The 15515-nt window shown below is 33.9% G+C and overlaps 1 protein-coding gene, 1 long non-coding RNA gene and 1 other non-coding gene across 3 annotated transcripts; all 3 read left to right on the top strand.

Annotated features, from left to right (window-relative positions):
* Positions 1-73, top strand: TRNAF-GAA (transfer RNA phenylalanine (anticodon GAA)). The gene has a single exon. It is a non-coding gene; the product is annotated as a tRNA-Phe (tRNA).
* Positions 74-3365: 3292 nt separating this feature from the next.
* LOC124834991 (zinc finger CCCH domain-containing protein 58-like) lies at positions 3366-15317 on the top strand. Its single transcript, XM_047309832.2, has 7 exons — positions 3366-3752; positions 3898-4043; positions 4253-4315; positions 4468-4587; positions 4710-5024; positions 5105-5422; positions 14241-15317. The coding sequence occupies exons 1-7, from the start codon at positions 3665-3667 to the stop codon at positions 14640-14642; spliced, it is 1452 nt and encodes a 483-aa protein (XP_047165788.1). The 5' UTR covers positions 3366-3664; the 3' UTR covers positions 14643-15317.
* LOC148198830 (uncharacterized) lies at positions 5430-8376 on the top strand. The gene is made up of 3 exons (XR_015786729.1): positions 5430-6902; positions 6984-7072; positions 8364-8376. It is a non-coding gene; the product is annotated as an uncharacterized LOC148198830 (long non-coding RNA).
* Positions 15318-15515: the final 198 nt, after the last annotated feature.

The raw sequence follows: 15515 nt of genomic DNA, 5'->3' as shown, positions 1-15515 counted from the left end.
GCGGGGATAGCTCAGTTGGGAGAGCGTCAGACTGAAGATCTGAAGGTCGCGTGTTCGATCCACGCTCACCGCAATCTTTTTTAATGTTCATAAAAATACATTTTACTGTAATGTTTATACATAATGGTAAGGAAAACACAATCTTAGGCTGTGATAGACACATTTATTTGCAACATTAGGCAGTGTAACATAAATCCGAGAAGAAGAATAAACATGTTGTTATGATGGGGGACAGTGTCGCCATTATAGTATGTGCTGTTCTTCGACGAATAAATATTCTTCATACGCATTCAAAGAGGGTTCAGGATTTTGTAGTTTCCATGAAACTTACAAATGAAATTGCTTTGCGCAGTTTTTCACTTTCCTACATCCCTTACAAATGACAATTTTAAGGAGAGACATAAGATAGATCCACCTTAAGAAAATGTAAAAAGACAAGGAAAGAGGTTGGTGGGATGGTCGAGTGTTCCATTAATAAAGCAAGCAAAAACAGAAGAAGAAGACTGCAGTATTGAATTAACAGAAAATGGTGGCATTTAGGTCTCAACGTGATCCTCTGAAACCAATCATCTGCATAATGGATGTCTAGTAAGTAGCAGCAAAACAACCTATGTGGAGTTTCTAGCTTTGGTCTCATATTTGGTCAAACTCCACCTTTTATATTTCATTTAAATTTAAGTTTACATAAATAAATATATATATATATATATATATATATATATATATATATATATATATATATATATATATAAAATTGAAAATAATCATGAAATAATATATGCCGAAGCATATGTGAAACTGGGGCAATGTCTACCTTATACGTCAAACAAAATTGAATAAATAAAATCACCGACATTTTTCTCTTTGACGTGAGTGCGTGAAAATATCAGAAAGTTTGGGCACTCACATGGGACCCACTGTCCACCTGCATACCACTTCTCCCGGTTTCTCAACCACAGTCAACCACGCTTCTCCACCGGCGGCATCCGGTCATTCTGCTAAAGACCCAAGCACGATCCCCTGGTTTTTGCACCGTATCGAGAGCGGTTATGAGAAATGAGTTTGATGAAAAATTTGGAAATTACAATCATAAATAAATATTATTATAATATAATACTGATGCTTTAAAAGGATTATTTTACAAAAAGTTGTTTAGTCACATCTTCCGATTGTACGGACACATAGATCTTCCGCTCCGTTAACCCACACATCTAATCTAGCCGTTGGAATTTTTAATTTTTTATACGTGTATGAAAAAAAACTTCTCACGCGCTGACCCTTCGCGTGTGGTCCACATGTATACACGTTTTCGAATCAAGGATGGCAAGAGGATAAAGTACGTTGTTTTAGAAAAGGGGAGAAGTGAGTTTTCACATTAATATATCAAAATAAAAATGTTTGATTATTAATTTATCATTAAACTTTACAAAGTCTTAGTTTAATTTTGTAAAATGTTAAAATTTCCTATTTTATAAGTCCTTAAAGGTTTTATTTCAAAATAACAAAAGTAGTCCTGCAAATCAAAATATTAAACCTGCATTTTCAGATTTGATTGACCAATTCAGTCTGTCTTTGCAGATCGAATGTGAGATGAACTTAAATAGACCAGTTTAACCATATTGTAACTCCTAATTAACACTTAAGTATTGATCTAAACCACATTAAAACAAAACTGTTTTTGTTTGATTTTTATCTTATCTATTCTTTTGGATATATATATATATATATATATATATATATATATATATATATATATATATATATATATATATATATGTGTGTGTGTGTGTGTGTGACAAAATTGAATTCTATTTCTTTTTAGTATTGTATTATATGGTTGGAAATGAAAATCCTCTTTTATATTTTGGAACACCACACAATATGAAAGAAATAATAATGCAGAAAATTTAATAAATAATTATTTTTAAATTTTATTAAACATTATATTTTCTATGACTATATGATAAAAGAGTAAGTAACTATATTAAAGTTGTGTCTGTTGCAAGATACGGAAATAAAAGAGATGTGAAAATGTTACGTACGTGGGAATAATTTCAATACTGAAAAGATTGTCATCAATGCGATTTATTTTTTAATTTTCACCCCAAACTTGTAAAGATTTGTGAAAATAGGTCAAATTTTCACCATAATGATATAATCAATTTAAACATTTAAACAATTAATATTAAAATATCATATAAAATAAAATTAGTTCATTTAGAGTTTCATAATTTATTTTAATGTATTTTAACACGAGTTCACTTTTTTTTTAATTTAATTTATTTTATATTTAATTTAATTTAATTTTAAAATTTTGTACCGTTCATACCAATCAAAGCATTCATAAATTTAAAAAAAAATTATTCTAAAAATGAAAGTGTAAAGTAGAAAAAAAATTGTATATAGTAGAAATATTTTTTTAAATTATAAAATTGGAACAAACTAATAATAAATAAATATATATGTATAAGAAAAATAAAAAACTTGAAATTAATCTAAATCAAATAGTAAAGTATTGATCTAAATTTAATATTTATAATGAAATCATTGTTAAGAAAGTCAGATATAATTTATTTTAAGTTTGATTGAATATATTTTTCACTAAAAAGGAGATAGATAAAAGACAAAGATATTGCAATGTTAAGTAAAATAAAATCCCTTTCACATGAAGGGAGAAAGGAAGTATAAGAAGCTAAGTAGAGTTAGTAGATAGGTGTGGACATACTAACTGTTGTGAAAAATTTGTGTAGGAGAAATTATCCCCTGTTGGTGGTCACATAGTAAATCCATGCGACCTTTTACCCCCTTTTAAGGAAGATCCTCCTTTTATGCCACGTGGGGCCAATAGCATCTATCTTCTGCTCTTTTCTGCATATGTTGTCATCACCGGTCAGTCATAGCCCACAAACACAAACTCATTTAATTTGACTAATTAATTAACTATTTAATTAATTAACTATTTAATTAATTAACTATTTAATTAATTAACTTTCCATTTACCTTTCTACATTAGTTTAATACGAAAGGACAACTCTGTCATATTCCATATTCTATTGACTCTCACTGTTCCACATGTTGAAATTCAAGGTCATTTTAGTCTTTTCAAAGTTTCTCTTTCTCAATATCTCTCACTCCATCACTTTAATAAAACTCCACCTGCTCCAACCTCAGTTCCAAATCAGCTTCACTCAATTCCTCACATTCTCTCTCTAAATAAAATAAATGTAAATATTTATTTTATTATTTATTATTATTACATATTTTGGACAATAATGGTATTAAGGCGAATAAAACAAAAATAAAGAGAGATTATATATTTGGTAAATATTGGTGGGATGGGTTGGCGGGTGCATATAAATAAAACCAACCAACAAACTCACACAGACCTATAAAAGAAGCCCCTCCCTGTAAGAGAGAGAGAAAGATCAAAAATCAGAACACCCTTTGAAACTGAAAGACAGAGTGAGTGTGTGTTTGTGAAAGAGAGAGACAGAGAAGAAAACAGAAACAAACGTTGTCTGTGCGAGTTAGAGAGAGAAACCCCAGAAAATCAGAAAATCCAACCCCATTTTCTCTCTCTCTACTTTCCATTTGATCGGAGCCTCTCATTGTGCTTTTCCGATCACCGTCAAATCAGCTCCGTTCTCCGGTTCGGGTCGGTGCAATGGAGCAGTACGGCCGGTCCAGTGAAGGTTCGCGGTCTGATCCGTCCCCGGAATGGGCCGGGCCCGGAGCCCAAACCGGTCTTGAAGGTATCTCTCTCTCTCTATATATTTATTTACTTAGCTCATGTGTTCTCTGCGGTTCGTTTTGTTAGGTTCGGGGATTTTGATTTATGGTTTTGGGGGAATGTGTGGGTTTCTGAACCGGGTTCGATCTTGATTGTGGAAAATGCAGAGCCTATGTGGCAATTGGGGCTGGGTGCTGCGGAGGAATCGTATCCGCAACGCCCCGATGAGGCTGATTGCACTTACTACTTGAGGACCGGTTTCTGTGGCTTCGGTTCGCGGTGTCGGTACAATCACCCTCGTGACCGTGGCACGGTAATTTTTTTATTGTTCTTGTTGTTGCTTAATTTATTTCATCTGTGAAGGGTTTCTTACTGTGATCGTGTGCTTCTGTGTTTGGAATTTCGTTTGATCTTGCTGAAATAACCATTGTTTCACTGAGGTTAAGATGTTGTGTTTGCATTGCGTACTGTGATTTGGACTTTTGGTGCTTTCTAATTTTATGATGTTTGTGTGTTGTTTAGTTTGTTGGAGCTGAGAGGACTGCGGGGGAGTATCCGGAACGAGTTGGCCAACCTGTGTGCCAGGTGCTTTTTATTGTTCTACTGAATGATTGCATTTGACTATTCTGTAATTTGTTGTTTTTGTATAAAATGATGTTGATGATGGATGGAGTGTGGTTATGTTTTTTGTGAATATACTTTGTGCTGATTTCTATCTGCTGATGGTTAAAATGCAGTATTACATGAGGACTAGAACGTGCAAGTTTGGTTCGTCTTGCAAGTACCACCACCCGAGGCTAGCAGGAGGATCTGCTACCCCTGTGTCACTAAACTATTATGGATATCCATTGCGTCCGGTGTGTTATTTTTGAGTTTGCTGCATGAGACTACCTGTCTTTCATGAATATCCAGTTTAGTTTTCTGATTGTGCAAAATTTTTACGTGAATTTTGAATGTTATAAATGATAACAATTAACAGGGTGAAAAGGAGTGCTCATATTATGTGAAAACGGGACAATGCAAGTTTGGTGCGACTTGTAAATTCCATCATCCGGTTCCTGCTGGCGTCCAAATTCCAGCACCATCACCAGTTGCTCCAGTTTCGCCTTTGCCTGTACCAGTGCCTTCACCGTTATATTCAACCATGCAGCCCCCACCTGGTCCTTCATCACAGCAAATTGGTGTGCTGGTTGCAAGGCCTCCTCTGCTGCCTGGCTCATTAGTCCAGAGTCCCTATGGACCTGTGGTACTGTCACCTGCCATGGTACCTATTTCTGGCTGGGGTCCTTATCAAGTAGGTCAATCATTTCTTTTTTATTTCAGTCAATAAGTTATATGCATTTTACATCGTTAACTTTAGCTCTCTTGGTGCAGGCTTCTGGAACAGGTGCTGTACTTCCTTCCGGTACTCCTAATGTTGGTTCAGCACAGCTTTATGGGATGACACAACTGCCTTCATCAGCAGCTGCCTATCCTGGACCTTATCAACTTCCTGGTTCCTTAGTTGGTCCTTCAAGCAGTAATCAGAAGGAGCAGGCATTTCCAGAAAGGTCCAATCAACCAGATTATCAGTATTATCCGAAAACAGGGGAGGTTAAAGTTGGTCCATCCTATAGGTATCACCCTCCACCAGAAATGACTGCACCAAAAGCAAATGTGACTCTTAGTCCTGGTGGTCTTCCTTTGCGCCCGGTAATGGTTGCCTCTCAACTTTGTTATTGTGTGGTGTTTCTTATTGAGCTTTTAGTTACATATGCGTGATCATCCCCCATTTTCCACATAGTCGGAAAAAGCTCTGCTTTTGTTGCTTCATCGACCCTCTCCAACAAAATTTTGTAGTTTCTAGAGATCAAAATAGCTAATGTGAACTATAACCAAATTGATTTCTTATCACTTTGTTTTCAATAGCTTTTTTGAAAATCCAAAACTTGTATGCTGGAACTCGAGCTTGCTTTGAAAATCATCATTTAGAACAAAACAGGCACTATTCCTAGTTCTTGTGCTTTGATTTTCTTAAGACACACATTTCTGGGATTGTTTGAGGGCATGGAGTTAAAACTGTTGGTTTAATATTCTAACCTTGTGCATGATTGGACCTTTATGAGAGTGGAATTCCCACTTTGTCATACATTCATTTTGCTGGGTATCCTGTTCCTTTCTTTGATGTATTATGAATATTTGTGTGATCACTATAACTGCACCAGTGGTAAGTTCAGTCCGAAAGATCTTCAAAATCTTTGAGTGTGGATATGTTCTTTGCCATGGCAAGGAACTGTACCATAAACAGTTAAAACTCATTACGACTCCTTTTAAAGTTTGTAAGTTAATACTGAAATATCATTAATTATTGTGATTACTTTTATTTCCTGTTGCATTGGAATTGGTGTTACTGGGAATTCTCACATTAATTTAACAATCATAAAGGTTTTTTTTTTCTCATGTACTCCTTGAGGCAAATTTTCCTAGTCCTGCATGTTGTATTTACATATGATACCAATGCTGTTATGGTACATAGAAGTCATTTGTTTCATTTTTATCCTTTTATGAGCATACACATGCACGTATATCTTTCCCACTCCCACATATTTGGAATTTTTCATGTCATTGTTATATGGAATTTCTATAATTGCTCTTTTAGCAGCTTGCTTGTTGTTTCTAATTTTTGTACTCCTGCATGTTAACGTGATATTGATTACTGGGTAATGTGATATTGTGATACCTATTATACCTGTTATGGTGGTATTATCAACTACTTTGAATCAGAACAATGCTAAGTCACTAACCCCTTTTTTTCCAAATGTCAAGCTTTAGCAGTCGCAATCTGTATGTGTCATATGCACATGCAGGGCTTGCAAACTCAGGTTGGAAATAAAAATGCTGATCCCAAACTAGGAATGGTTTGGTTCACTTGCGTAGTTGATTGAATGATAGGATCATAGGAACAAGGTTGAGAATCTTGCCTTGTGGCAGTCCATGATCGTATTCATACCTTAGATTTCACTATCAAAAACTAAGTTCATTTGGCACTCACAGATTTTGTTAATGAATATAGCTATTTGAGATAAGCCAGTAAATAGTCCTGCATACAATCTGTCTCAGTATTCAGAGATCTCCATTCCCCACAGGGGAGAGGGTGGGGCGAGAGTGGGCAAGTTTGTTAATGGCTGTATAGGTGAAATTGGTTCATGTTACTTAAAATACACATTTGAAAATCGTTGCTCATAGACTTAAGAATGGTTATCATGAATGGCAGGGACTAAAACTGAAGTCTGTGGAAGAATCAAATTAGGGATAAATCAGCCATTGTCTCCTTACATTTTCTCCAGTAGCCAACATCATCAGGTTAGGAATCATATTCCTATATGTAGATCAGCTTGGCATATAAGCAAATTTCTTACTTGAAAATTCATCTATTAAATTCTTGTTGAGTTTAGGAAATGTGTCTAACATTGTTTTTATTTTGATGGTAATTTTTTCTCCATTTTTTTATTATTTTATTATTATTTTTATTTTTATTTTTTATCTTTGGTATAAATTGCTGCTCTTGTCATGGCTTATGCTTGGGACTAGTATGAGTTTTTAGGTTCTTCCGAGATTGATGCTTAGCTTAATATAATCAAAGCTTTTTAAATTTATGGACTGTCAATACTTGATAGTCTTAAATTTATAGGATTAAAGCGTATGGATCATGTCATGAAGTTTTCTAAATAAATGAGCAGAATAATAACAACAATAATAATAATAAATAATAATAATAATAATAATAATAATAATAATAATAATATAATAGTAATAGTAATAGTAATAGTAATAGTAATAGTAATAATAATAATTAATACTCTCACTTGTCAAAGAAAATCTAGGTGCTGATTATTCAGGTTCAATGACCACCAGGTGTATTTATTTTGATCTAAATGGGATTCTGGTAAATGCTAATCTGTCATAAAATATCTTGGATTGATAGTTTGATAACAGAATTTATTGATTTTTAGCATAGAATGGTTGAAGTGGTATAAGCACTATGGAAGATCTGCTATAACGTCTGGTTTTAGGCTTTCAAAGTTTCCTTGCAGGCTGGTAGAGTATTGTGTTAGTAGTTTGAACAGTTTTCTTCTTTTTGCTCCAGTGTTATCAATTGTGGATTGCAGAAAGCTGATAATCTGCTATATCATACAGCAGATGGTGTAGGGGGCAGATAGTGGAAGTGGCATAATGGCTGAAATATGAGATATATAAATTATCTATGTATAAAAAAAATTAATTTGCATTCAAATTAAATAAAATGAATAAAAATTGGCGTAATATTAACTCAAGTTTGTTTGGCTGGAGACTTGATGGAGATGACAAGAGGATGTCGGATGGATGCTGCAATCATGATGCCCATATTGGCTGCAAAAGTAGACAGAGTTGCTATCATGATCCAAGGAATTTCGCAATGCAATAGTGGGCATAGCACTATAATGCTCATATAGAGGCCATTTAACAACACTGTCTTGTTCATTGCTGTGATTTTAGATTTAGCCCTGATAGTAAAATATTCTAAGGATCATCTTTTCTCTTTTATTCTTTTTGTTGTTTTGTTACAACAATTTCAATAATCACTAATATCTCATAACATCATTATTGAATCCAGGGTTTTAAATAGCATGCTGTATTGCCGGCGGGGCAGCCCCTTCCCACTACAGGGGCTGCCATAATGGAGCAGCTGAATTGGACCAAATAGTGGGCTGAATAGCAGCCGTATCGACTTTGTGTCTTGATTCCAAAAATACCCTACAAACAGAAACATTAGGGCTTCTTTTGAGGGTTATCTTTGGGATATCAATTTCAAAAAATGATAAAGAAGAAGACTTGGATTTAGATGATGATGCTTGATGACTATTATTTAGGAAACTTGTATTTGGCTTTTGTTGGTATTTACTGGTATGTTTTTGTTTAAGACACCTGCCCCTTTTGTTGTTAATTGTGTGAATGTGATTAACTTTGGGTTACTTTTACCATTTTGGAGAGTTTATACGTATAGTATGCATTATATGACTATATAAAATATTCCAAAAGGGCACCTATTCCACTATCAACAATCTTGCTATACTGTTTTTGGGTGTGGCACGTATTTAGGTTTGGCTCCAATGTGCCACTATCCGAAATTTAAAACATTTGATTGAATCAAACTACTTTTATAGAAAGTCTTAGATGATCTCTTTGAAATGGTTTTTATCTTTCATTTTTTCTTATTTAATTAGGATTATGAGTCTACTCAGTCTATTACTGGTATAGTGTCTAGTGTTTTATCTTGTTGTGTAAGACCATTATGCATAAGAAAATATTATTTATAATATTTCTCTTTTCCCCCTACAATTTCTTCAAGGGTCAGGTATCCCAAAGTTTTAAATAAGAGAATGCGAATGGCTTAATCAAATATTGAACCCATCTCTTTGCTATTATAGCGAAAACCCTATTATGGTCTTGGGAATGTGATGAACAAAAGCATGGGTTGTGCCACTGAAATTGTTGTGAATTTCTAATATAATTGAGAGTTGACGTCGAAGATCCAACTCTTAAGAGCTTAGTTGAAGAGTCTTAGGTAAGCAAGTTAACATCCATTCCCATACCTATCTAAATCTGATGAAGTTTTTATCCATATTTTCTACATGTTAAAACCCTACAAAAGTCTTATCTCATGGGGTGAAGTTTAGTACTAGGTGTTGTGCTATTTCTCTACAAAATTGTGCTCAATTTGGTAAGTGATAATTTCATTAAGATCACTTCGTTAGTTGGGGAAAACTCCACATGAATTAGATCTTTTGAGGAACATGTCAAGAGAATTATATCTGGTTAGACAATTTATGGCTGGTAAACAAGGATTAGCTTTTTGCAAGGTATTAAATATATCATAAAATATTCAATATGATTCCACGAGATCTCTTGCATTCAAGTATCAAATCCTAGCCAATTGAAAGGGATCTTCTGATTAATCCAAGGATATTTAAGTTCCATAAGGAGCTGATATTCGATGCTTCAAACATTGATCAACCGAAGGGAGATTCAACAATTGAAAGAAAATTGGTTCTTTGCTGTGATCATTCCTTTCTTCATACAAAACAAAGATAGAGTCAGAGCGATTCCTTCAAATCGATATTCCTCTCAATCTGACGAAACACAAGAGCCACTTGTCCTTTTTCCTTTTATAGATAGTCAAAACTTCATTTGGGTTCAAATCCCATTATAGGTCTCTTTTAGAGATAAACACTTGTTGAAAAAAGGAACAAAAGAAACATCTCCTTATTTCTAGGAGATATAAAAGGAAAGAATTAGTGAATTTATTCAAGATAATTATGGATCAATCAATACTATTAGGCTATGGTCAAAAGCCAAAATTTTAGTAAAACCATTTAGCTTTGTTTCCTAATTAACAATTAGATGACATGTAGTTACTTGGTTCTTGTATAACATTTGTCCCATATGGATGTAACTTCCATTATGCCGGTCTACTCCATAGTTCAAGCATGAAAAGAGATCCGCTTATGTTATGTTTTTTTGGCTTCTTCTCTTTCGGGTGGGAGGCATATGTCAATAGCTCGATTCCTATTCTTTCTTTTTTGACGACTTTGTGGCAAACTAGCCTTCTTCTTCGAGGTCGTGGGATGGGAACCTCTGATCGAAAAGGAAGAGGCCATTTTTACGCCTCAGCCAATGAACTCTAGTGCAGCCTTTTGTTCTACCAACAATATTTTCTTTCACTCTCAAAGGATAAACTCTCATATCATGAGTGGAAATCCCTAGTGATAAACTTTCTCATAGCACTATTACTTATATTTGTTTCCCATATTTGTATTTGATACTTAAATGATATAGATACTCTTGGCTACTTCATCATTTCATATAAATAAAATATCCAAACTTTTAAAGCACCAATACTTCTATTTGTTTTTCGTACCTAATACAAATGTTTTTCGATACTTCACCAATACGTGTCGGTGTCCTGAAGTGTCCAAGTCCTTAACATTATATCCAATAAAACTACAAAATAGACACGTGTAATGTAGAAATCTGACCCATAGTTGAAGTGTGAAAAAGAAGTGAGAAGTGTCATTAACCTAGCTTCTTTAATTCTTGAGCTTTGATATTGGATTCAATAGTAATGGAAAGGGATTCTAATGCAGCGTTTTTCCTACCAACAACTTATTCTTCCACTTTCAAAGGATAAACTCTCATATTGTGGGTGGAAATCCCTAGTGATAAACTTTCTGATAGAAGAAAGAGTGTTCATATCTGGTACTTGTGATATTGATACTCTTGGCTACTTCGTCAGTTCATATACATAATATATCCAAACTTATGAAGCACTAATACTTCTATTTATTTCTTGTACCTAATATCAATGCTTTTTTATACTTCACCCGCACGTGTCGGTGTTCGTGAAGTGTTTAAGCCCTTAAAACATTTACATTCAATAAAACTACATGAAAACATACATGTGTAGTGTAGAAACATTGTCTCAATTATTTAATGTAAGGAATGAGATTGATAGTGCTATTCCTTTATGCAAATTATAGGAAGAAATTTATGATGATTCTAGTTTGGCAATATTAATACTTTTCTATACTTCACCAATATATGTTTGTGTTGGTGTTGGTGAAGTGTTTATACCCTTAAAACATTTATCTCCTATAAAACTACATGAGAACCGTGTTGGAGATCTCACATTGACAAGAGATAAGATGAGTTTATAGTATATAAGTAGATGTAAACCTTACCTTACAAGTTGGTTCTGGGAGGTTAAGTTAGGCGTAAAGCCCATTTCTTAATATGGTATCATAGCCATGAGTTTGAGCCCATCCTCATGAGATTTGTTGTTTGTTGGTTTTATTGTGTCACTTGTTATCGAAAAATTTGTTGTTTGTTGGCCTATCGTGCCATCGACATCGGGTCACTAGTAAAGAAACATTGTTTCTCCATAAACCAAAGATGTAAATTGTTCTCTAGGAATTATTTTAAGTAAGGGATGAGATTGATAGCTCTATTCCTATATGTAAATTATAGGAAGATATTTATGATGACAATGATTTATTTATTTATTTTATTTGTGCAATATCAATACTTTTCAATACTTCACCAGTATGTGTTGGTGTCGGTGAAGTGTCTCTGCACATTTGTATTCAATAAAACTACATGGAAACATACAAGTATGTGCAGTAAGGGATGAGATTGATAGTTCTATTCCTATATGTAAATTATAGGAAGATATTTATGATGACAATGATTTATTTATTTATTTTATTTGTGCAATATCAATACTTTTCAATACTTCACCAGTATGTGTTGGTGTTGGTGAAGTGTCTCTGCACATTTGTATTCAATAAAACTACATGGAAACATACAACTATGTGCAGTATAGAATCATTGTCTCTCCATAAACCAAATATATAAATTGTTCTCTTTTTGAATATTTTTGAGTAAGGAATGAGATTGATAGTTCTATTTCTATATGTAAATTATAGGAAGAATTTATGATGACAGTGGTTTATAATTTTATTTTTAGTTTGGCAATATCTAACTTTTTATACTTTACCCATACGTGTGGTGTTGTTGTTAGTGAAGTGTCTATCCATAAAACTAGATGGAAACATACATTATGTGTGGTATAGAAACATTGTCTCTCCATAAACCAAAGATGTAAATTGTTATATTTATGAATTATTTTAAGTAAGGAATGGGATTGATAGTTCTATTCCTATATGTAAATTATAGGAAGAAATTTACGATGACAATGGTTTATAATTTTATTTAGTTTGGAAATATCAGTACTTTTTGATACAACACAACTTCACCAATACATGTTGGTGTTGATGAAGTGCCTTCGTCCTTAAAACATTTATATCCAATAAAAGTACATGAAAACATACAAGTATGTGTAATATAGAAACATTGTCTCTGCACAAACTGAAGAGGTAACTTGTTCTCATTTTGGATATTTTAAGGAATGGAATTGATAGTTCTATTCCTGTATGTAAATTGTTGGATGAAATTTATGATGAGAATGGTTTATAATATTATTATTATTTTGGCAATGTCTAAGAAATATGCTTTTTATTTGGATTTGTAGAATTGTAGTTATATATTTATTTATTATATTTTATGAATTTATGTATATTTTTAGTTCATACCATCCTGAATCACAAAAGTATAGCGAGAGCAGAACTCCATTTAAGGAAGCAAGACCTATCAATCAATACCATTGGGCTATGTCAAAAGCCAAAATTTCAGTAAAACCATTTAACTTTTTTCCAGGTTATCAACCGGTAACCTGACTTTTGTGTAGTAGTTTTTGTGGTTTGTTTCGGTATGTTTTGATGCATTTTTTAGTCATTTCTTGACGTGTTATTCATAGCTCCTTGATATATTTCTCCTTATGGCATCATCTTCCACAGAATCACTGTTTTCCTTATTTTATCTAGATTCTCTTATGTGGTCCTGATAAGCACCCAAACACTTGGAGAACCCATCCTTTAAAAGCTAGTTGTTTAGGGGGCGAACCAAACACTTAATATTCCGCTGAACATCCCATACTACTATGGGACTTAGACACCATATAATACCTAAAATCCTATTAGGCCCCAACTTAATTTCCATATAGGATCTGTTTAGACATACTTCTTCATAAGGAGTTTTAGGAGAAAAACAGTTGACTTCTTCAAGCTAAAATTAATTTATGTATAAGTTAAAAATAAAATTTTAGCAAAGCTATATGACTAAACTTCTACAAATTAGTTTGTATATAAGATAATTTTAATTTATGGAGAAACTAATTTCAATTTTTCTCTCCTAGAAGTACTTATTGGAGAAACTCGTTTAATTAGATCTTTATTTCTTTTGGTTTGTTATATGTTAACATTAGATTTTGGCTATTTGAGCATTACTTATTATGCCTGAATGTTACTTGTGTCATGGAATGCCTTTAACGTCAAGTATTAACCTTTTTATGCAAGAACTATGCATTATATCTGTGTTTGTGCTGATTTACTTGCCCCATTAGTTGCATTTGCTTCAAATCTTTGAGAATGCTAGGAACATCTTGTTCTGCATGTTTCTTTGTTGAACGTAGATCTGTGTTATCTATTTGGTCTCTCAATTTATGTTCCGTACTACCTTGAGTTGTTCAAACTTTGTTTTCATGGGTAAATAGTATGTTTCCATGTGATTTTATACTAGGACTGCTATTCTACATGTTTGGATTACTTGATTTTCTTCAATATATGACTTTTGAAATATGATAAACCAGTCTCTAATATTTCATTTCAGCTGTAATTGTTCTCTTCTCTTCGTACATCAATGTTCCTCTTCGGAGTTTGGCTCAAGAAAAGTACCATAATATTTTATAATGTCAACTTATAGGTTTAAAAGTTACCACATGGCAATAATAACTTTGTCTATCATTTAAATTCCTATTGATAAATATTTATTGACTGCCTTCTTAATCATCAATCTAATGATTGTGTTTGATAATCAGGGGGCATCACCTTGTACACATTATGCACAACATGGAGTATGTAAGTTTGGTTCTGCATGCAAATTCGATCATTCTATGGGATCACTGAGTTATAGTCCATCTGCTTCTTCCCTGGCTGACATGCCTGTTGCACCCTATCCTGTGGGTTCAACAATTGGTACCCTTGCTCCATCGTCATCGTCATCAGAGTTGCGGCTGGAACTTTCCTCTGGATCCAACAAAGAGTCTGTTCCATCCAGAATGTCTTCATCGTCCGGAATGTTGACAGGGTCAATAGGCTTGACTTTGTCAACTGGTGGGCCGATTTCTCAATCAAATAGTCAGCCATCTGCTCCAAGTCTGGATCCATTAGCCACTGCCACTAGTACCACCACTAGCAATGTCTCTCACACCTCAAGCTAAGCAATGTGAATGCATACCTCATCATTACTCCTCTTTTCCATCCCAATTCTTCCACTGGACATAATTATTCAAGGAGGTCCTCCAATAGGTTTTGTTTTCAGTTGTCCCAGTTCCACTTTCAAGTCTAGCACACTTCACACCAATTATCTGTGTTTATATAATCTTTATGTGGCCATTCCTTTTATCTTGAATAAATCATGGCCATCCTTGAGAATTTTAGCAATCCATACGACCCCCTTGCTTTTGAATAACTCTCAAAGAATCTGCAAGCCCGTTGTGCACATGCCCTGTCACATCTCCAAATTTTGGAGCTTGTAATGTTTATCTGTGCTCCATTCTTTTTTGTACCAGAACATTCTGTCTACCACGTCTTTATGTCTCTTCACCTGAACCCTTTCCTAATTTGGGACAATTTTCCACTTCTGTTTTGTAAGTACTGTTTAATACGTTTCCCAACAACTTGTATTTAGGGTTAATCGTGAAGAGCAGTAAGCAGGAGAACTACAATGGGGCTTCACATTGCTATCTTATATGGTTTTAGATACACGATGATGTTGTGAAATGAAAAGCTTGACTTGCTACTTAAATTTATTACAGAATACATATATGAAGAAGCAAATCTAAATTAGCACATTTGAATGCGTAATAACCTTTATTACCTTTTTTGTTAGTTTATACCTGATCAAGCTTCCTTCTGAGATCAGTTATTTTTCAGGTGTTTATTTGGTTATATACATTTCTCCTTCCACTCCAATGAATATGTTTTGTTGAAAGATACCTGTACTGTAAATAGTACGCACTCCGCACATAACAGCCATTGATATTTCTCAGTGTTATTATATGCACGATGCAGTGCACTTGGCCAACAAAAAC

Source organism: Vigna umbellata, chromosome 5 (assembly GCF_029865625.1).
Source record: "Vigna umbellata cultivar VRB3 chromosome 5, Vumbellata_1.0, whole genome shotgun sequence".
Lineage (NCBI taxonomy): Eukaryota > Viridiplantae > Streptophyta > Magnoliopsida > Fabales > Fabaceae > Vigna > Vigna umbellata.
This window is presented reverse-complemented; position numbering and strand designations above follow the sequence as displayed.